A 23359-nucleotide genomic window follows, 5' to 3' on the forward strand; every position below is an offset into this window, starting at 1 on the left:
CTTCAAACCGCTTAGAACCTAACGGATGTAGCGGTATATAAGAAATAAATTACATTACATTACTCTTAATGTCCCATCCCTAAGGATAATAGGTACTCACCACACCTCAATCTTCTCAGTGACTGCCCCTATGATTTGGAATTTTCTTCCTATATATATAAGATCTGAACATAATTTACAGAAGTTTAAAAGTAGTTTAAAATGTTTTCTTTTTAAAGATGCCTTTAACTGACCATTTGATTCAAGTCCAGCAACTTTTAACCTTTCCCTGCCCTAATGTACTTCCCTTTTATGTACCTTTTCTTGATAAATATTGTAGTTCTCCCCCCCTTCCTATTGTACCTCCATGGTTTTAATAATTAAGTACGTTAAAAAATTGTCTGTCTTTTGTACCCATGTAAATGTTTTAATTATTATTGTACAATGCTTAGTATCTTAGGACAAGCGTTTAATCAAATACATGAATAAACTTGAACTTGAAAAAAAAAATCCAAGATGGCCATCGCGGGTGCCGATTTTGCCTTAAAATGGCCCGGAAAAATTACAGGAAACCTGGAAAAACTGTGATTTTTTGATTTTACAGGTGGATGGGGAGGGGGGGGCTAGGGAATGCAGGGAAACCACCAAAACCCCATTTGTAGGACCCCCCAAAATTGCCAAACTTGTGAGCACACTTGTACACACAGAGACTAAGTGCTGCAATAGAAATGAATGGCAGCCAGCTAACACAGAGCAAGCAGAGAGATCATACCTCAGGAGCTGATAAAAACTGGATTTCAGATCTTCTGACCACCTCACCTTCCCAATCACCCCAGATAGGAACTCTCCGGACCTCACAGCAAAATTAGGAAAGACACATGGTCCGGTTCTGATCCTGTAATACCTTCATGGAACTACAGCATGGTACCTTGGTTTACAAGTGCACCGGTTTGCACTCTACCCTGTTGCGGACGAACCAAGGGTGAGGTGGCTCCCGATCCCGGAGACCCGATCTGACCTGCATGCTGTTTGAGGGGCTTACTGCAGGTATGTTAACAGTGACCCTCAGAAGCAGACAAAGTAAATACTAAAGTCTGCGATCTCTTGCCAAAGAATGTCCCCGAAGGGCGAATCCACAGCACAAGAACAACCCGCGCCAAATGACGAAATAAAAGAACTAGAAATGTAAAATGAAGCACGAGCAGAAAAGATAAACCAGTAGTCAGAACTGCAGGAACAGAGTGGAATTCTAAGGCACGTGACAGGATGTATATACCTAGGGAGGGGCTAAAGGTTTGTTTTGGAGTGCCTGCAGCTCAGAACTAGAGAGGATTCACAAACCCACTGGTGAAGATTCCAGAGCTTATTGTACAAGAACCAGCATTAAGAGGGTCATAATAATGGTCACCATTCACTATCTGCAGCATACTTCATAAGCTGTTTTCTACTTCCAAGTGTAAGACCTGATACCCTTTTGGTGATTGATTTACTGAAATTATTAAACATACTGAGTAAATTAAACTATTTAAACAGATTTTTAAAAAAATATTTCAACTGAAAAAATTGTAAATGGAATATTCCAACTTGTGTGGCTGTAAACATATTTGTGCAATTCTTAGCTGCTTAAGCCACTTACACTTCAAAACACACTCTCGATGTACTTATTTATCATAATTTTATAAGTCCAGTCTTATTCTCAATATAGCATACTTCCTTGGAGCTAAACATCTCAAATACTCAGATTTTTATATATGTATGAAAAGATATAGAGATAATTCTTTAACTGGGTACCTGCTAGGAGACTATTCTATAAAGGAACATAGGGTGCTTGTTTTCCATTACAGACCACTAGCTTAATAGGTGATAAATGCGCATATAACTTCAGCATGAGCACTAAAATCAAATAAACCATAACAGGATCTGAAATGTGCTAAAGGAACTGAACAGAGCCCAGGAAGACCAACAAGTTTCAGAAGAACTATTGAAATTTACAGAGGGCCTGGAGAAAGGTGGAGACTGTTCACTGCCCAAAAAAATGGGAAGGACTTTCTAGGAAGCGGACTCTCTTATTGCAAGGCAGAATGGCTAAGGGAGAAAGAAAATCTTCAATGGTGCCCTTGCCAAGAGCCGGGAAGGACCTTGGCCAACCATAAAGGATTAACAGGGGCACACATAAAGGTCTAATTGTTTTGGGCACCTAAGAAAGTATATGTAAAGGCTTAGTGATGAACTCCAAAACTAAGATGAATTTTAATATGCCTCTAGGAGATTCTTGCCCCAGGAGAGGACTAAAGGTTGACAGAATTGACTCCAGACCTATCTGCAGCAACAGAGAGCCAATTACAAGTGAAAATTCAGCACTGTCAGCAACAGTATTTATAGAATAGTGCTTAAGCAGAAAACTGGCATATAGGCTCAAACTGTAGGCTCTTTCCTTATAGAATTTCCATGATATGGAGCAGTTCTATAAAGGGATGCCTATTTTAAGATGCAAAGAAGGCACCTATCTGGAGCCTTTTCTATTAAGGAAAGTAGGCACCTACTTTATTTTACAGAATTCCAGCACAGCAGTGGAAATACACACATATACTTAGGCATGACTACTTACAACAGCCATAGAGCTCATTTAATTGCTCATACCATGATTGCTATAATTTACATGCATAACTGTGTAATCTGCCCAAGCTTCATTGTGTTTGCCCTACCTTCAAACTACATGCCATTGGCACCCACTTTATAGAATTACCTCCATAATGGATAGATACTGCAGCAAGAGAAATATCCAGACAAAGATAAACACGTATGATGAAATGAGCCAACCTTGTAATGAAACTCATTTTTTCAGAACAGGTATTAATCCAAATCTCAGACATAACCTAAGGGCTTCTTTTCCTTTCTGGGTATATGCAGCAGCATAAATCTTTCACTCTTGGCATTACATTAGTTAAAGTCATGACCTGGAATATAGTCCAGTACCAGAGGCTGCAGTATAGAAGATGATATAGTACTTCCTTCCCCACCCATATTTGCAAGAATTAGGGCATGAGTCATAGAGTGGGCCATCCTTCAGGATCTTTATAGTACACCATCTGCTCCATAATTCAAGAGTCAATCTTTATGAAGACCTTGGGACGGGAGAAGATTTTGACAGCTTCCTCTATCTCAGACAGCTTCTTCTCTAGATCCATTCTTCGCTTCTGGACACTCAATGTATCAACTCTGACTGGCAACAGCAGCAGCTCCTTCACCAGCTGAGTCTGGGCTGCAATGAGAAGGAAATGTTTACACTTCAGTAGCAGAAGTTGTTGCAAGTAAGGCCTTAGGTACACTGCAGAGTTGTTTATAGGTCACAATACTGGAATTGCAGGGGGCTCTGTACATCAGAATTGGAGTACATTGGCAGAGCTGTAGGTGTGAATTTCAGTTTTCAAATAAGGGATGACTGAGTATGTTGTGTCATGAGCCTCAAGAGGGCATGCTGTGGGTCAGGTCTATACATATGGCTGTTAGTATGTTATTTAAAAACAGATGCACATTGACACTGTCAGTGGTCTTCTGGGTTCTTCTGTGAAGTTTAGAAGCTTATGCTCCTTGTACTTACTCTCTTTCAGAGTGTTGAGAGTCTCCTGGCGCTCATTCTCTGCCATCATGGTGTGCCCTGGAGGCATGGCTGGATCTGGCATGTTTTTTTGGCGAACTTCTGCTTCGTGACGCCAATGATTTTTCAAATCTTGAATACTACAAGGAAAGAAAGCAGGGAGTATAATGTTGTCCTCTGTGCACAGAGAATTTTTTAAAGTTATAAATAAGCTTGTCCATAACGGCCATAAGTGTATCATAAGGAATTGGGTCATTCCATGTCAAGTAGTCCAGAGCTCCCCACTCAACCATCTCAGAGTTAGGGGCCCCTTTATTTGGGTCACGTTTTTGTGTCCACAGATATCGAGTGGGGACCCTCCTTGAAACTGGACCAGTTGACATGGAATTACCCAATTTGTTAAGGTCTCTCATAAGAAACTACTGCAAAATTTAAATAATCATGGCATAGGAAGCAAAGCCCTATTATAGACGAGTAAACTGATTATAGGAAACAATTAAGACCTAAGTATGCTAGGATGAAAGAATGGTGGGTTTGGAGGGAATAAAATAGGCAAAGATTGGATTACTAAATGTATTGTGTTTAATTTTTTTCTTAAACTGTCTAGAGGTCTTATATGACATGTAAATAAAAACAACAAAAAACCCCCAGGCAACCAAAGTGTAAGAATAGTTTGTTTTCCCAACAGAGAGAGGTAAATAGTAGGATAATCTGAAAAAGAATTAAAGGGGTGAGCAAATTCACAGAGACACAAAGTTATTCAGACCTATCAGATCACAGGACCATATGATGTGTGCCTGATGAGCAGATATTGTTTAGTCAGAATAACTAAGTGGACAAGCCACATCCCTCAATTCTTAATTCTTTCTCAGAGGAGATCAAAGAAAAGAAATCCAATACAAAAGTGTAGTTAATATTTAAGGCCTTGAGAAGCGTTTCTGCATCTTCTAATGAATGGGACGTCAGAAAGGCTCCCCTAATTACAAGTGACTGACCATTTTATTGGGACAAAGACATCATCAATTAATTCATTATTAAACATACATAGTTGGTACATCTTCCAATTACAATCCATTTACAAATTGCATTCTTCAGCAATATTCTATTGGTTCTATTCAAGTCACATGGTTTCTGATTACTCATACTTCATTAGTTCTTTCCTTAGCACTAAGTATTGGTTTCACTTTTGTCAGCAATAGAAGGAAGTGAACAACATGCTCACTAAGGACAAGCTGACCTTGTAGACATGCTCTATTCTATTGCAAACATCTAGTTTACAAAAACTCTCATTTGCTAGACAATACACTTCTGTAGGCTACAATCACATGGTTACAGTAACATAATTTCCCCTACCTCTACAAGTGACAAATATGTTAATGTGACTCTTAGCTTATTTTCAGGGAACAATTATGTTATGACTTCAGCATCTTGTTCCAGACATTATGTTTAAATGTGTTTATTCATTTTCAACGTGCAGAAAACAACAACAACCATAGTAAAACAATACAAAATACAGATATATTTGCACAATATCCAAAATACCCCTCCCAACCCCCCACCTCTCAACAAAAACCCCAACAGAAAACCCCAAGAGAAGAAAGTGCAAAAAAACCCCCCAAAAAACCCCTGCTATTATGAGTTCAAAAGTCTATTCCGAGCCATCGAGGTAAGGGTCATCCAAAAACGCTCCCAAATCACTTGTTCCAGACATTAAACCAAAATATTGTGTTATTTAACAGAAAAATATGTACGCTGCGTGCTGTGCTGTCTATACTATGCTGTGTTACAATCTCTGAAGCATTTCTATTATTCAGCTACATCTTTTTATATAATATTAGTGTCTTTTAAGGTCCTAACTATAATTGTATCTAATACATATTGGTTATGGAGCCCCCCCTTATATTCTGGTTCCAGTGGTTAATTTTTGTCTTTGCTTACTGAGGATTGAATCTGGTTTCTCTCATGAGTAAGGCAGAAGAGAAATGCAGCTGCATCTGTATCAAAACTCAGTAAAGAAACTTAACAAAGAAACCCAGAAGCCGAAAAGAGTGAAAAGCATATCCCACCAAGATGGCATTGGGTACAGAGTTGCAGCTTTGGAAGAACTGCAGAACAGTGTGGGAGATGAGGTTTTACTGGCGAATGTAGGTCAGAGTTTCACATTGGACCAAGTGAGGCAGGAAATTAAAGTGGGGAATACCATCCCATTTACAACAAAATTGAATGTCTCACAAAATTAGGTAAATGTAATTTATGTCAAGCTGCAAGAGGCAGTCACCCACCTAGAGCAAGCAGAAAAGCACAGTTACTTACTGTAACAGGTGTTATCCAGGGACAGCAGGCAGATATTCTCACATGTGGGTGGTATCATTCATGGAGCCGATACGGACAGCTTTAAAATTGTATTGCCTGCCCCTTATTGCCGTTATTGTTTGTGCTTACCTTGGACCCCTTAATTCGGGATATCTATGTGATGTCATCTATATGGGGGATTGACATCGGAACTACCTCTTTTAAGTTATCGGCTTTTGCGGATGATATCTTGGTACACCTTACAGATCCTGTGCCCTCCTTGACGGCCTTATTGGACTTGATTAAAGAATATGGTGACTATGCAGGGTTCCGCTTAAATTTGGCTAAACCAGAGGCATTAGCATCCTCTGCGGCGGTTCAGGCCCAATGAGGGATTGGGTTTCCGCTGACATGGGCGCCGGGGCAGTTTGTGTACTTGGGGACTTTGATGACCATGCAGGTTCCCCGCTTGTATCGTCTTAATGTGGATAAGCTTCAGCAACAGACGGAGCTCTTGCTGGATACCTGGAAGGCATTGCCCCTTTCTCTGATGGGGCGCATCTGCTTGGTTAAGATGTTCATCTTTCCCAAATGGCTGTATGTTTTGCAGACTCTGCCATTGTGCTTGCTGAAAAAAGATTTACGCATTTTTTATAAATGGGTTACTTGTTTCTGTTGGGCAGCCAAGAAACCGAAATTGCAGTTGTCCCAGTTGCTGAGGACTTGGCATAGGGCGGGGGGTGTTAGGATTACCGGATGTGCGAGTCTATAATTATGCGTGTTTGCTTCGCCATTTGGGAGACCGGGTGAATATGACCAGCAGCTACACCCCACTTCTGATGGAGCGTGAGTTTTTTGCTCCTTATGATATGTTTGCATTACTACACAGTCCTCAGAGGACACTGCCCCCTTCTATCCGATCCAGTGTATTATTTAGCGCATTGCAAGTGGCCTGGCGTTGGCTTGTGCAAGCCCTGGGAGGGGATACGAAGGTCACTGATCTCTTGCCCTTGGGGGATAACCCGGCCTTTCCTCCAGCACGGGAATCCAGAGAGTACCTGTCCTGGGGAGTGAAAGGAGTTTCAAATTTAGAACATATGTTGGGGGATGATGAAGAGCTGTTGACCCGTGCAGATTTGCTAGCTAAGGTGAGGGAGACCTGGGGAGCGCAGTTTGCATGTCATCAAGTGGATTACTATGTGGGATCCCTCGACAGAGCACAATTGCGCTTGCACTTGGGGGCCAGGCTGCAGGAGTTATTTACTCGGGAGGAGGGGGTGTCCCTCTCAGTGTCTAGCATTCATGCTAGTTTGAAAGAGTTACAACCAACTAAGGACTACCAGAACATCCGGGGTAAATGGGAGGGGGAATTGCATATTAATTTGGGACATTGGGATGTAGCCCATACTTTGAGGGCGACGCCTGGGTTGATCCTGTATGCTTGGTTGTGGGAAACGTATTATAGGCTGACACTACGCGTCTATTACACTCGTACACAGTTGTATTACAGTGGAGGTCTCCCTACACCACTGTGTCATAAATGTGGGACGGGGGGGACACAGTTTGGGACATGCCTTTTGGTCCTGCCCCATTATCCAGCGCTTCTGGAGATGTATAATCTCTTACATGTCAGGGTTAATTGGGAGAGCCTTGCGCAGTACCCTGGCCCACTTTGTCTTGGATTTGCCAGAGGCTTTTGGCCATTTGACTAGGGGGCATCGGGCTCTGTGCAGGAAGATGAGCTTATTGGCCAGGAAATGTATTCTTCAGTGCTGGATGGTCCCGGACCCTCCGGTGTTTTGGCGGAACCAGTTGCATCAGTTGGCCATCTGGTAGGCGCGAGATGCCGGAGGAGTTAGAAAGTGAAAGATGTTGTTCTTGAATATCTGGGAGCCATATCTGCAAGCCTTACATCCAAAGGGCCGCAGTGCAGTCTTAAGATGGGTATCCTAATCTGGGCGCTCAGTTAGTAGGGTTGGGAGAGTACTGGATGGAGAGTACCATTGGGGGGAGGGGACGGGGGATTAGGGAGGGGAGGTGGGAGTATTGAAAGGTTCTGGTACTCAGTCATGGATAGGATAAGTGGGAATGGTGGGGGGAAGGGGTGGTGTGGCATCTTTGGGGCTCATAAGAGTCCAGGGCCCCGGAGTGCCGTTCTGCCTTATTAATCTCGCATGCCCTAGGTGGCGTAGGATAGGGGGGAGTTTGGTTGATGTTACTTTTCTTTTGTACATGCATATTCTATTATTGTATATGGTGCATCATTGTTTGTACTGTGCACCTTTGGGGTGCCCTGGTGTTCTATTTACTGTTGTTTGCATCAATAAAAACTGTTTGAACCTAAAATTGTATTGCCACTAAGTTTTTAGAAACTTCGTGACTGCCCGCACCGTACATGTGCGAGTGCCTTCCCGCCCGATGTAGGCTCGTGGTTCCTCAGTTCCATAAGCAAGCTAAGAAGCCAACCAAGGGAGGAGGGTGGATTGTGCGAATATCTGCCTGCTGTCCTTGGATAACACCCGTTACATTAAGTAACTGTGCTTTATTCCAGGACAAACAGGCAGCATATTCTCACATGTGGGACTCCCTAGCTTACTATGAGATGGAGGGAGAGTTGGCCATTAAGAAAATAAATTTTGCAATACTGCTTGGCCGAAGTGACCATCCGGTCTGGAAAAAGATTCCAGACAGTAGTGAGATATAAATGTATGAACTGAGAACCAAATAGCAGCTTTACAGATCTCATCAATAGGAGTGGAACGTAAGAAAGCAACGGAAGCTGCCATATCTCGGACTCTGTATGCTGTTACATGACTCCCCAGTTGCAGTCCAGCCTGAGCATAAGAGGAGATATAGGCCGCCAACCATGAGGAAATAGTTCTCTTGGTTAAAGGCTGTCCCAGCCTGTTAGGATCAAAGGAGATGAACAGTTGAGGAGCATGTTCTATGTGGCTTAGTCTGCTGTAAGTAATAAGCCAAAGATCGTTTGCAGTCCAAAGTATGAAGAGCCGTTTCTCCTGGGTGAGTATGAGGCTTGAGAAAAAACACTGGAAGCACCATGGATTGATTCAAATGAAATTCCGTGACTAGTTTTGGGAGGAATTTTGGATGGTTGCGAAGCACTATTTTATCATGGTGAAACACTATAAAAGGCGGGTCTGCAACCAGCGCTTGCATTCTACTCACACTATACAAAAGATACTGTCTGTTCCAACTGTCGCTTTCACAAAGAATTAAGATGTGCCTTTAAAAATAGAAACCTTTAGAGAGATCACGTGATGCACTGAGCCAAGGCAGAAGCAGGCTGCCTGAGCTCCCGGGCCCCAAGTCCTGAAGCGCCCTGTTACTAGCCTTTGGAGGTGAGCCGGAAGACAGCGCTTTGCAGCGTTTGCTGTGCACAATATATGGACAGATTTCTGTCCTCTCCTGCGTCGCCGATGTCCACCCACACTCAAAAAAAGGATCGGGACCGCCCGCAGCACGGCGCTGGTCACCTCCACAGCCGCGATTCAGCAAATAGCGCCGGAGGCGCTGACGGCCCTTACTCAAGCAGTAACAGTGGCAATGCAGCCCAGCATAGAAAAACTTTCTAAACAGCTCCAAAAGCTTGAAAATCTACTTATGGAGACTACTAGCCGCACCGCAGCGCTGGAGACTCGGGTTTCCAGCGTCGAGGATACACAGCAGGCACATGACACCACGTTACAGGAACTGCAGGCTCTGACTCAAAAACAAGCAGAAAGACTGGATGATCTTGAAAATAGATCCAGAAGATCTAACTTACGTTTTTTGGGGATTCCGGAAACAGTACCCGGTCCTAAGCTCCTGCAGGTGCTGGAGGCCTGGCTGACCAGTTCCTTTCCCTTGAAGGAGGGCCTGGGGCCTATTCGACTGGAGAGAGCACACCGGCTAGGCCGAGAACAAGCAAGAGAGGCGAGGCCTCGCATGGTAACAGCCAAACTTTTAAACTATAACCATAAAGTGGAAATCTTGCGCAAATATAAACAACTTCGGAAGACTTTAGCATTTGAGGAGTCTGAGGTGCGCATTTTCCAGGACTACTCTGTGGCCCTAATGGAGCGCAGGAAGCAATTCTACCCACTTTGCTCCTCTTTGGCTGACAAAAAAATACGCTTTCTCTTTTTATATCCAGCCACTTTGAAAATTTACCATCAGGGACGCTGGCAGGTATTTGAGGCCGCGGCTGAGGCGGCCCTTTATGTGAACACTCAGGTGTTGTCCCAGTCGGACCTTACATGAAAGAGCACATGGTGTGCTTCCTTGTTTGTCACATGCTCCTGTGTGCCTGTGGCATTGTGGATGCACCGGGATCTCCTGGTTTGGGGGAAGCCTGGATCTCAGATAATATGGCTGTTACTTGCTATTCTGGTTTAAGTTTGTTTACAATTTTGTGTTTTTTCCTGTACTAGTTCAGAAATTGATATACTGTATATTTGAGCTCATCCTAATGTTCATTTGCTCTGCAGACTGCTCTTATGACTATTGTATTTACTGTATGGGAACTCGGGGCCCGGAGTGGCATTGTTTTGCGATCTTTCACACCTTTGGGAACGCCTAGGGCGAATCTGAGGCTGTGACCACAACCATATAATTGGGGAGAAGGTTGGGAAGGGAGGGGGGTTGGGGTTCCAGGGGGGGGGGAGTCCTTGGCCTACGTGGTTGCTGCTGGTATTCTTTCGATTATTGGGAAGGGTGGGATCAGACCCTGCTGCGAGACTCCTGCACCTGACATTTACCATGGTACTGGTGCTGCTCGGGCAGGTCCTGAGCGTCATGTGGCTGCCCTGGGTATGGCTGGGAACCCGGGGTGGATTTTTTCCGTACTTAGCATTTTATATGTTTGTACTAGCCCCTTTTATACCTGCTGGCTAACACTTTGAGAATAGTATCCTGGAATGTTTCGGGCATTACTTCTCCCATAAAACGAACAAAAATTTTAACACAGCTCAAACGACATAAGGTTGACATAGCCTGTCTGCAAGAAACCCGACTTACAGACTTGGAACATCAGAAATCGAGGAGGTCCTGGGTAGCCGCAGTGCATACAGCATCTTCAACTCATAATCGGGCAGGGGTGGCGATACTGATTAGTAAGACATTGCCTTACACTGTGAAAGTAGTAGCCTCGGACCCTCAGGGCCGCTACCTCTTGCTGCAGTTGTCAGTAGGCATATATTCCTTTTACTTGATGAATGTATATGCACCTAATACCTATGACCATTCCTTCTTTGAGGGTCTAACTGCCATGCTTCTTGGGCGGGTTACTGATCCGGTATACATTGCAGGGGATTTCAATCAGGTGTTTGACCCGACTTGTGATCGTTCTCAGCCGGGACCTGGTGCGAGTATATCTCATACCAGAGGCCTGCCCTATCTTTGCGCCACTTGAGATCTGGTGGACCCGTGGAGAATTCTCCATACCACTGAACGGGATTACACACACCGCTCCAGAGCACATAACACACAATCTAGGATAGATTACATCCTTACCACGCGCAGAGCATTTCTAAATGTGGATGCAGCGGTAATAGGCCCAGCGGTGATTTCAGATCACGTGATGATCTGGCTAGATGTGAATGTGGGCTTCGGTTTACGCGGACCTGTACGTTGGCGCTTCCCTAGTTATCTATTTTCTGATGACCATTTCAAAACATACCTAACGACTAAATGGGGTGAATTCCTAGACTTTAATGGTCAGCATAGCAATGATCTGATACTGTTTTGGAGCACGGCTAAGGTGGTGCTCAGAGGAGATTGTATAGCTTATGTAATAGCGCGTAATCGTCGTTTGTCCCGGTGAATACTGCGGTTGGAAAAAGAACTAGCAAGCGCTAAGCGTCAGTATACCCTGTTCCCGACCCGCCACGCTAGGGAACACTTAGCTTCTGTGGAAACGACTCTCAACTCCTATATACATGAGCGCACGGTGAAAATGCTCTTGTATCAAAAATTTTGCTACTATCGCTATGGAAATCGGGCAGGGAAGTTATTAGCCCGCTTGACTTCCCAGGTGCGGGGTCACCGTTATGTTTTGGGATAGTACGGGCCAATTTCAACATACTACTGAACACATTGCACAAATTTTTCAGTCCCACTTCGGGAAGATATATGGGCACCAGGACTCGGGAGCTGAACCCCTTATTAAGGACTATTTCACGGATTCCGGTTTACAGCCGCTCTCTGACTCGGATGTTAGGTTTCTTAATGCACCCATCACCCCTAAAGAACTACATAAAGCTATCCACAATCAACAAAATTTTTCGGCTCCAGGGCCGGATGGCTTTACGGCAGAATTTTAAAAACTGCTCTCAGGACAGCTTAGTCCTTTTTTAAAGGACTATTACTCCCAGGTAATCCAGGATGAACATTTCCCTGGAGAAGCGAATGAGGCTTTAATCACGATGATATTGAAGCCTGGCAAAGACAGTTCTGCTCCCGGGTCCTATCGCCCAATTTCTTTGCTGAATGTAGACATCAAAATTCTGTCCAAAATCTTAGCTGATAGATTAGTGACCCTTCTCCCCGATGTGATTGCATCCACACAAGTCGGCTTTGTACAAGGTAGACAAGCAGTACACAACGTACGTAAAGCATTGATAGCCTTAGCGCACACGCAATTCCATCACACTCCTATGCTTCTACTTAGTTTGGATGCGGCACAGGTGTTCGACCAGGTCAACTGGACGTACCTCTTTGAAGTGTTAAATTGTACGGGGATATCTGGCTGGTTCGCCTCGGCATTACGCACTTTATATTCCACTCCAACAGCAAGACTACTTGTCAATGACATTATTACTATTGTCATTGACCTATTGAGAGGGGAACCCGACAGGGCTGTCCCCTGTCACCCCTCTTATTTCTATAGTACCTCAAACACTTTCTTTGCACAGTGTCTCAGGACCCTGACATAGTGGGTGTGGACTTCGGGACTCATTCACTCAAAGTGTTGGCCTTTGCAGATGACCTATTATTTTTGCTAACTGACCCCGCTCACTCTGTTCGATATTTATTGCAAGCGCTTGACGAATTCAACTTTTATTCGGGATTTACGTTGAACTACCAGAAATCTATGGCCCTAGCTAGCCCCCTGACACTACAACAGACTTGGAGCGGTCACTTCCCATTTATGTGGGCTCAGACTTCAATTCGCTATTTGGGGGTACAGATCCCCTGAGACCTTACGACCCTGTACACCAGCAATATCACCTCATTGCTTCAAGAAACCTCACAACATCTACAGAATTGGTCCACTTTTCCCTTATCGGTGGCGGGCCGGGTAGCCCTTTTTAATATGGTGCTCTTTCCCAAATGGTTATATCGTTTTCAGGTTTTACCTCTGCTGCTGTCCCATGCCCATAACATTCATTTAACGAAAGAGCTAAAGCGTTTTCTATGGGGTGGTAAGAGATCACGTATGCCCTTGCTACGGATGTGTCTGCCCAGGGATAGGGGGGCTATGGTTTATTAAATGTACTTTGGTATGCTATGGCTTGTCAGATGAGACATATTAATGATTGGTTTAGAGGCACATCTGATTTTTCTGCTACACCACTGGAGTTATCTTTGCTGGCTCCGTTCCATGTGAGCTATTTTCTACATGTGGCAGATCCGAGGATGCGTCCTTTGGTGTCTCACTACCCCATTTTTACGCCGGCCAGAAGGACATGGAGATGGGTCTGTAAAACAGCCAAATTGTCTTCTAGGGTGTCTTTATATTTGCCTATACTGGGCAATGGAGTTTTCCAGCCGGGCATGCAAAATGCCACCTTTCTTAGGTGGCAAGCACAAGGTCTACAATATCTTTTTCACCTGTTTTCGGAGGAGGGGAGCCTGGTCACATTTGCCGAGCTGCAACGAACTTTTGACCTACAGGCTAATGATCTCTTCGCCTATTATCAGATCCGTCACTATGTTCAGTCCCTCCCAGTGGCTGCCCTTACTGAAGTCTGCAGGGAGGCGCTTTTGGAACTCTTCAGCCTTTCAGCCCAACAGAGGATTCCTCTATGATTTCATATTGTGGGGATCTGGGATTGCCAACCAAGTACGAATCTGGATATATTATCGACAGTGTGGGCTGAGGACTTGCATTGCCAGTTGACTGCTCAACAGTTACAACGGGTCCTGAAGAACATTCAGAAGGTGTCACCCAATATTACTCACTGGGAAATGCAATTGAAAATTGTTCTTAGACTTTACATTCCACCGGAACGTGCAGCCCGGATAGGGATTACTGGGTCGCATTCTTGCCCGAAATGCAATCAGGCTCATGCATCTTTGAGTCACATGTTTTGGGCCTGCCCCGCAATCCAATTGTTTTGGAGACATCTTGGCCTATATACCACATCGCTTTGGGGAAGGCGATGGCTTCCGCAACCGAGGGCGTTATTTGGATTTTATAATATAGTCTCGCTCAAACCCAGGGGAATGTCAGCATTTATCTCCAGAGCCCTTTTGATGGGAAAAAAAGCTATCCTCACCAACTGGCTCTCCTGTGATCCCCCGTCATATGCACAATGGAGATCCCTAATGATAGTGCATGCAACACTGGAGAGACGCATGGTGGGAGACTTGACTCTTGGCCTGGGTCGCAAATTTTGTCAGGTGTGGGAGCACTTCTGACAGGATCTCACACCGCGTGCTCGCAGTAGACTTTTGAATCTTTAAGATTTTATTCCCACTCTCAGCTGTTAGACTGGCCATGGATTCTTGGGGAGGGGAGAGGAGGGGGGGATGGGAGAGGAACTGATTATATTGTTGAAAATGTTATTTCCTGAATGGTACTACTGTTGTATTTGCTTCTTACTGCTGGAATAATAAAAATCATTTAAACATTAAAAAAAAAAAAATAGAAACCTTTAGATACAGAGAAAGGACACAGCTTTTGGATTCAGAATACTGAATATGATCTAACTTTTCCATGCCTGTTTAATCTAAACTGTCTTGGGGGAGCGTAGCTTGGCAATGCATCAAGATGGACGGGTGAGTGATAAGCTCCTCACTGACAGGCATCGATTATATAATATTTGAGTTACTAAGCAGATTTCTCCTTTCAAAAATAAGAAGATTTGAGGTAGCATGGCTACCGGGAGACAAACGAAAATTGATTTGGCTGGTGCGCCTACCACAGGTAGTGCAAAAAGATCGAAACCAGAGCCGGCAACCCCTTCAAAAATCCCGTTGCCTAAGGAGCCCCAGGAAAGTAATGAAGTTCTTGCTGAACTTCGGAATATCAGAGAAATAGTGCTGGACAACGCACAAAAACTAATAGAGGTAAAGGAGGAGGTCACAGGTCTTACAAAGCAGTTACAGCTTGCAAACCTTAAAGTATAGCAGTTAGAAAAGAGAGTTGAGGTCACTGAAGGGGAAATACATCAGTGGAAACTGGATCGAAAAAAATACAAGACTTGACTAGAGAGTTGGAGGATTGTTCAAATAGACAACGTAGAAATAATTTGAGACTCCTTGGTTTACCAGAAGGTACCAAGGGGAAAGTTCCAATTGCATTTTTGGAAAAATTTTTGCCAAAATTGTTGCCCCTCAGTACAAAATAACCTTTGGAATTTGAGTGGGCCCACAGGATACAAGACAGAAGGTCTAATCGGCAGTCAGGGCCACAGCCGTTAATTTTCAAAATGCTCAGATTCCTGCAGGTTATGAGGTTTGTTCGTTTTTTTATTTTGAAATTTCAAATAAAAAGAAACATAACAGGATATGGAAACATAACAAATCATTTTACATAATTATTATCATTACAAAATCAGAAATTCCATCTAGCCCTTATTAAGGTTATGGAGGTTTAAGGTTGGCAAAAGAAAATAGAAGTTTAAAATATCAATAATCCAGGATAACAATTGTGCCGGACTTTGCAAGAGCAACTGCCAAGCTGAGAAAAAGATTTTTAGAGTTACAACCTCAACTCGAGCAACTGGGTGCCAAATATGGGTTGCTTTATCCAGCCATCATAAGGGTGACCTATGATAATGTAACAACAAACTTCAAAGATCCTAATAAGCTTCAGGAGTTTATAATACAAAAGTGGAGAATCGATGACCATGTGACTTCTCATATTAATGATGCTTCTCAGCTGTTTTTATTATTTTTCACTTATGTCATGCAATTTTTAATGGTGTTTTTGAATTCTTTATGAATACCAGAGTGGTGGGTGCTGTTTTTCTTTTTAAACAATGGTGGTGAATCAGATGGAACTTTAACTGAGACTTGGGGGAGAGTACAAATTCTTATAGTCATGAAGATCGGAAGTGATGCGGAAAAAGATCAGAAGAGATAAGGAGAAGGAATAAAATTGATGTTTCTATCAATTTGGATCTTTTGAAAGAGGCAGTTTGGTTTAACAATTCGGCACGTTCGGATTCTGACAAGTGAATGGTGGTTAAACTTTCTGTCTGCATAACAGATCTCGGAGCGTGTTGTGGAATGGAAGCTTCCTGTTCTATTAATTATATATTTGAATAATAAGAATATGGTAATATTTTGGTTAATGAAGGGTTTATGTTTGAACAAGTAACTGTCATCTTGTAAATTCTTCATGCCAATATGCTGGATCCTGAAATAAGTATGCCGAATATGGTATCTGCTTTGAGTACTGGCTCGTGTTGTGCGTCAGGATTTGGTTAATCTCCTGCAGCATTTATATTAAGTGGGAAGTATGAACAAATTTTGCTATATTAGTTTAATAACTATGGTTCCTGAAAGTCCTTGTAGGTTGGAATTAATTTAATTAACTGAGGGTTCGTGCTGCATAGATAAAGTAAATAGTTGGAGAAAAATAGATGATTCATTAATGCAAGTGACTTCCCCTGGAAGATTTTTCATGTCAGCATGCTGAAATTTGTAGGATTTGGGAAAAGTTTGGATCTTTTTAAACTTAATGGTTTTAATGATTTAAATTTTGGGGGGCAGTTTTATATTTTTTGGTTCTTATCTTTTCAGTTTTTTGCGAAGTCATTATTAGGTATTTATATATCAGGGTGGCTTACTGTTATAGATATTTTTTACAGGATTTTTCTAATTTACTTTTCTTATCAATGATGCTCCTTAATGGATAAGGGTTTTAATATATTGACTAGTTATTTGTTAATATTTAATTTATTAAGCTTCACTATATATTCAATTTTGGTTATTTCATTTCTTGATTTTATATACGTTGGAGTGTATAAATTATATAATTTTTATTTAATGATAATATATAATTGGGATTTTCTGTTTAATGGATGGGATTTTTAAAGGAAATAAAATAGGGGCAAGAGTGTTAGAAAATCAAATATATTAAGTTGGTTGAGTTTGGAATGTATACAATTGTTGAAGAATTAGCTGGAAAGGAGGAATGAGGATATTAAGTATTAATTTTAATCTAGTTAAAGTAATAAATATAAGTGGAGGGATGTGGGTCTTATGTTATTTTAATAGGGAGGAAGGTGATGGGTTTAAAGGAGTATTTATATATTTAAGGGAATTGATTATAAATATCAAATTGTCTTTTACTTTGTATTTAATTTTGATCTCATATAGTTTAATTAATCCTGGACTGTTATATTTTAAGATTTAATTTTTTATTGGATGTAAATGTTAACTATCTTTTAAATTGTCTATATTTTTGATTTAAGTTTATTTAATTATTTAACTACTCTACTCTTATGAAGTTATATAGTAATGATATATTTTTTAAAGAAGATTCTATTTTGAAGGAAAATCATATATGTATTGTCACAACCCTAGCCCTAAGGCTCGGATTGGGGCAGAAAAGGCTTTGCCTAACCCTAGGCTGACTTTAAAGAGGGCTGACCATTGTGACAGGCTAGACACTAGTGGTAGGGAAAATTCTGAATTCCCATTCAAAGCCCAGCTCTCAGAACCCTGGGGAGGTGAGGACTATGAGGGTAACAGCCAGGAACAGCCTCAGAATCAGTCTACTCACTTAGCTAACTCCCAGCTGCAGAGTTTAATGAGGATCACTGGGAAACATAGGCAGAAGCTGCAGGCTGCCCCTCCCCCTCTTAGAACAGGGCGTGGCCGCCTCAATGCTCTTGAGGCTGCACTGAGGAGGAGGCAGTTAGTCTACCCTGGGCCAGCCCAGGAAGGAGGCTTTCAGGATTGCTCTCCTGAGCCTCACCACTATCAGGACGTTGAGATGGTGGATCCAGCCCCTGTCCCTGAGGCCAACCAGCTAGCTGAACCAGAACCCATGGACTGTCTAGAAACTGCCATGAATACTGAGGCTTGCCCTATGGAAGAGAGCTAAGTACCTTTGCTGGTTTTCTTTTCCTTTTTTGTATGCTCATGCTAGCAAACCTTTGGCTTCTTTCTGGGGAACCTGTTTGCACCTGTGAGAAGTAAGGGAGCAGTGCTGAGCTCCTTGCAAGGTGCCTGGAACCGGAAACCTTTTTGTCAGGTTTAATTGGGCTGGACTGTTTGAGTTTATGTTTTGGTTTTTGAAAGCAAGAAAAGCTTCAATTGTGATTGTGTGCCTGGGAGGTAGTTTGGGGAAGAATCCACATAATATCCTAGGTTGGGATTGTGGGGCCATTTGTGGCATTCTGTTACTTACAGAGTAAAGTTAGTGGATTCTGCTACTCCCCTCCCCCACCAACTACTGTTAAGTTGGTTGGGGCCAAGCCGGCTTCAATCTAGGCTTGGGCACAGCACTGGCTTTATTTATAAAGGAAGTGTGACAATTTGTTACTGCCTGTTTGCCAAAGGCAGAACGATTGGGACTACACCTTGCTACTTACCTGTATCACCTGCAAGGAAGGTGTGAGTTGTTGGTTGTTTGCTTTTCAACTCGATTTGATTTTTGTTCCATTTTTCTTATGTTTTGGGAAAGAATGAACTGAACCTTGTTCAAGCTGCATTGCCACAATAAAGTGGGACTTTATGTTATTTTGAAAGTGACTGTTTGGAATCCTTTTTGCTTCCTCATTGGATTGTGTGCCCAGCAGGACTTCCAGCTTTTCTGGAAGCACGTAGGACGCAGGCTGTTCTGAGCGTTGATCGGGGCCGAGCGTACCCACGGGCACCGGCATCGCCACAATTGGTGTCAGAAGTGGGATATAGCGCCTCCTGCTAGACATTGGTAGGAACTTTTGAAAAAAAAAAAAAAAAAAGTTGGACTTTTTGAATTTTTTTTTTTGGTTTGTTGTTTTAGTTTGTTTGTTTGTTCCTGTCTTGGAGACTGGTTCCAGATTTGGCGGTTCGGGTTACCGGTCGGAGCGAAGGCACTGAGGAGGATATCCTGGTGGCTGAACAGAAGCAGTGTGAAGCACGCAGTCGGAGAATCCTCGCCTTCCCTACGGTGGATCAGAGTCCGAGGGTGTCCAGGAAGGACCAAACCAGTATTGTGAGGACAGAAACGCAGACAAGCGACTGGAGGCCAAGGAGGCCTACTAACCAAGGCGCAGACTCACCAATCTTTCCAGTAAGAGTACCTCAGCAAAGGGGGTTGGTGAGGGAGAGAGTGGTGCTAGTGTGAAGTACCGCACTTGGAGTGTTTTCTCTGTTTGTTCCTGTTCCAGGCATGGAAGCAAGATGGATCAGCAGCAGCTGATGGCTTTCCTAGCTGGTGAAGGACAGAAACACAGTGAAGACCTGCAAGCAGTTTTAAAGACCAACCAGGACTTGTGGTATCGGTCGCAGGAACTGTCTAGGAGACAGCATGATGAGATGGTATTGGCGATGGGGGAACAGACTAAGGTACTGTCTCAACTTTTACCGAGGCCCTCGCCAGCCACAGGCAGTGAGCCAGGACTGAGCTTTACTCGACCAACTGTAGGAGCAGCTAACCCGCTCACAATGTTAAATCTATGTAAGATAACACCGGCAGATACTCCGGATGAGTTTTTATCTGCCTTTGAGAGGGTAGCTACTGCAGCTGGTTGGCCGCAGGGACAGTGGGCTGTTAGGCTTCTACCTTGTTTAGCTGGAGAAACCCTAGCAGCCTTTCAGACCTTAAACCCCGAGTTAGCCAACAATTACCAGGCTGTTAAGAGTCACATCCTGGAGTATTTAGGGTTTACTCCTGAGCATTATAGGCAGAGATTTAGGGCGACTATAATGCAAGATAAGGAAAGACCCAAAGCTCTAGTGCAGAAGTTAACAAAGTTGGCTGAGAGATGGCTGCACACTTATTTAGGAGACCCCAGAGCTTTGTTCCTGGAGATGATTAAGGAACAATTCTTAGAATCGGTCCCGAAAAACCTGCGGGGCTGGATTCGGAGACAGGGGTGCAAGAACCTTCACCAGGCTATTGAGGTGGCTGAGGCGTATTTGGACGCCCAGGGCGCTAATGATGAAGAGCGGCCAGCCTCCTCACCAAGCTTGGAGAAGGGGAAGGCAGTGAAAAGTCAAGTTCAACCTCTCAAAACCACTGCGTATCCCAAACCTAAGGAGCCCTTGCGTAAAGAGGTGCCCCGTTGTTATCGTTGTGGGAAATCAGGACATACCCAGAGGTTTTGCAGAGACAAAAAGGACTTGATGGTCACCCAAGGCACACACACCCCAATTCCTGAAGCATATCTTGCTTTAGTCTCAGTTGCAGGAAGGGAGGTGTCTGCCCTGGTGGACATGGGGGCAGACCAGTCCATGATGTCCACACCGTGTTTTAAAAGATTGTTTCCTACGGAGGTTGTACGTGGAAAGGGGGAATCGGTCATGATTAAGTGTGTACACGGGGACAGGGTAAGGTATCCTCTCCGCCCCACGACTATTTTGAGTGGGGATAGGGTGTATAAGGTTAAGGTAGCAAAAGTACCCGGAGCTCCCTATGATCTTATACTAGGCCGGGACTGGAAAGGATTGGAGGGGTGTCTCAAGCCTAAGCAGGGACTGGTAGGCACTCGTTCTCAGGGTCCTCCCGCTCTGCCTGGGGAGGGGGAACTGGGGGAAGATATTTCCCTTTACGGGAGAGGTGATAGGTGAACATCCCCAGGGGCCGAGCCGACGTTCTAGAGCACAGAATCGTAGGCAGAAGCAACAACGAAGTCAAGCTCTGAGGCAGGTTAGCTCGGCTAAGGAAATTCCGTGGCTTCCCAAAGAGGTGGTAAAGATATTTCCCACCTTCCTGGCAGAACAGAGAACAGATGCGTCCCTGCTAGAACCCTGGAGACAAGCTTCACTACCCCCTAATACCCCGGTTTACTTTAAAGTAAAGCAGGGGTTATTATATAGGTGTACTTTGGGTAAAGACACTTATGATAACAAAGAACAACTGGTAATTCCCCGGGGCTTTAGAAGGATAGTCTTGCAGACAGCGCATGATCACCCTCTTTCAGGGCATAAAGGGACTGAGGCGACGGAGATTCAAATATCTCGGAGATTCTTTTGGCCAGGAGTCACTCAGGATGTTGCGGATTTCTGCAAGTCCTGTCCTACTTGCCAGAAGCTCTCGTTAAGTAGGCCAGCCAGAGCCCCGCTTATACCCATCCCTAAGGTGGGAGAGCCATTGGCACGGTTAGCCATGGATATAGTGGGCCCGTTGGAGAAGACCCCCCGGGGGTATAGCTTCATTCTGGTAATTATGGATGTGGCCACCAGATACCCTTGGGCCTTCCCATTGCGGAAAACCACTTCGTCAGCCCTTATGAAAGAATTAATGGGGCTCTTCTGTATGGTGGGTTTCCCACGGGAGGTCCTGACAGATCAGGGAAGCAATTTTATGTCGAGAGAAATGGAGAGGTTCTGGCAGGGGTTTGGAATCCGACACTTAAAAACTTCAGCATATCACCCCCAGGCTAATGGGATGGTTGAACGTTTCAATCAAACGTTGAAACAAATGCTGAAGAAGGTCGGGATTCAAGAAAAGAAGGAATGGGACTTGTTTATTCCGTTAGTGTTTGCAGCACGGGAAAAGGTCCAGGACTCTTTAGGGGTGAGTCCCTTTGAGATGCTGTTCGGTAGGGTCCCCCGGGGAATACTGGACATCGTCAAGGAACACTGGGGGTCTCAAGAGGGGGAAGAGACCAATGTAATTTCATATTTGGCCCAGTTAAGGAAAAGATTAGATCAAGTGGCCCAGTTAGGGAAGCAGAATTTGGAGTGGAGTCAGGAAAAACAGAAATATTATTATGACAGGAAGACCAAAGAGCGCCACTTAAAGGTGGGGGATAGGGTGCTCATATTAGTACCCTCGGACCCACATAAATTCCTAGCGGAGTGGAAGGGGCCCGCCACGATCGTAGAAAAAGTGAATCAGGTAGACTATAAAGTTAAAGATGAGAAAAACCGGATTCAAACATATCACGTCAACCTGTTGAAACCATGGCAGGATAGGGAAACCTTGGCCCTAATGGCTGAACAGAAACCTGACGACGATCTGGGTCCACAGATTGCAGATATGGTCCAAGTAGAGGGAGTCAACATAGGGACTGAATTATTCAACGAACAAGCAAGGCAGTTGGAGTCCCTAGTGCAGGGCTTTGAAGATGTATTTTCTCCGATACCGGGGCGTACTGAAGTGGTTACCCACGAGATAGTCACCACCCCGGGGAAAGTAGTTAGGGTGAAACCTTATAGACTGACTGAAGGGAAAAAGAAATTGGTACAGAGTCTGGTGGATGAAATGCTGGCGCTAGGGGTTATTGAACCATCACAAAGCCCCTGGAGCAGCCCCATTGTCATTGTACCAAAGGCTGATGGTACCCCCAGATTCTGTATCGATTTCCGTCAGCTTAACGAGGTCTCTCAATTTGACGCCTTCCCCATGCCTCGGGTGGACGACCTTCTGGACCGATTGGGGCAAGCCCAATTCCTCTCTACATTAGACCTAACGAAAGGGTATTGGCAAATTCCTCTGTCTCTGTCCGCCAGGCCAAAGACAGCCTTTAGCACGCCCCATGGACTCTATCAGTTCAAACGCATGCCCTTCGGACTTCATGGTGCTGCTGCGACTTATCAAAGAGGAATCACCGAAGTCCTAAGGGGGCATCATAGTTATGCGGAGGCCTACCTGGATGACATTGTGATTTTCTCCACTGATTGGGCACAGCACCTGAAGCATGTGAGGGCCGTGCTAGAGTCGCTTAGAAAAGCTGGGTTTACCATCAACCCAAAGAAGTGCTATTTAGGACAGAGGCAATTGAAATACCTGGGATATGTGGTAGGCAGAGGACAAGTCAGACCCCTAGTTGATAAGGTGCGCTGTATAAAGGAATATCCCCTACCCAACTCGAAGAAGCAATTGATAGGGTTTTTAGGACTCCTTGGGTATTATCGACGGTTCATTCCGGCGTTTTCTACGAGGGCCGCGGTCCTTACTGACATGCTAAAAAAGAATAGGCCCGACAGCTTACGTTGGGAGGATAAGGGAAAACAGGCTGTAGAAGACCTGAAGGAAGCTTTGTGTACTAACCCAGTCCTGATAGCGATTGATTTTGAAAAACCATTAGTTCTGCAAACAGATGCGTCAGGAACAGGGCTGGGAGCAATACTGAGTCAGGAAGTTCAAGGAGTTGAGCACCC

The 23359-nt window shown here is 44.1% G+C and overlaps 1 protein-coding gene across 2 annotated transcripts in view; it reads right to left on the reverse strand.

Annotated features, from left to right (window-relative positions):
- Positions 1-1629: 1629 nt before the first annotated feature.
- ENKD1 (enkurin domain containing 1) overlaps positions 1630-23359 on the reverse strand; it is a 248980-nt gene continuing 227250 nt past the window's right edge. For both annotated transcript variants that reach the window (XM_033943272.1, XM_033943270.1), the window contains exons 7-8: positions 3581-3717; positions 1630-3241 (exon numbers count right to left, since the gene is read on the reverse strand). In XM_033943272.1, coding sequence (XP_033799163.1) covers positions 3081-3241; positions 3581-3717 — 298 coding nt within the window. In that variant the 3' untranslated portion in view covers positions 1630-3080. The remainder of the gene's footprint in view (positions 3242-3580; positions 3718-23359) is intronic.

This window comes from Geotrypetes seraphini, chromosome 4 (assembly GCF_902459505.1).
Source record: "Geotrypetes seraphini chromosome 4, aGeoSer1.1, whole genome shotgun sequence".
Taxonomy (NCBI): domain Eukaryota; kingdom Metazoa; phylum Chordata; class Amphibia; order Gymnophiona; family Dermophiidae; genus Geotrypetes; species Geotrypetes seraphini.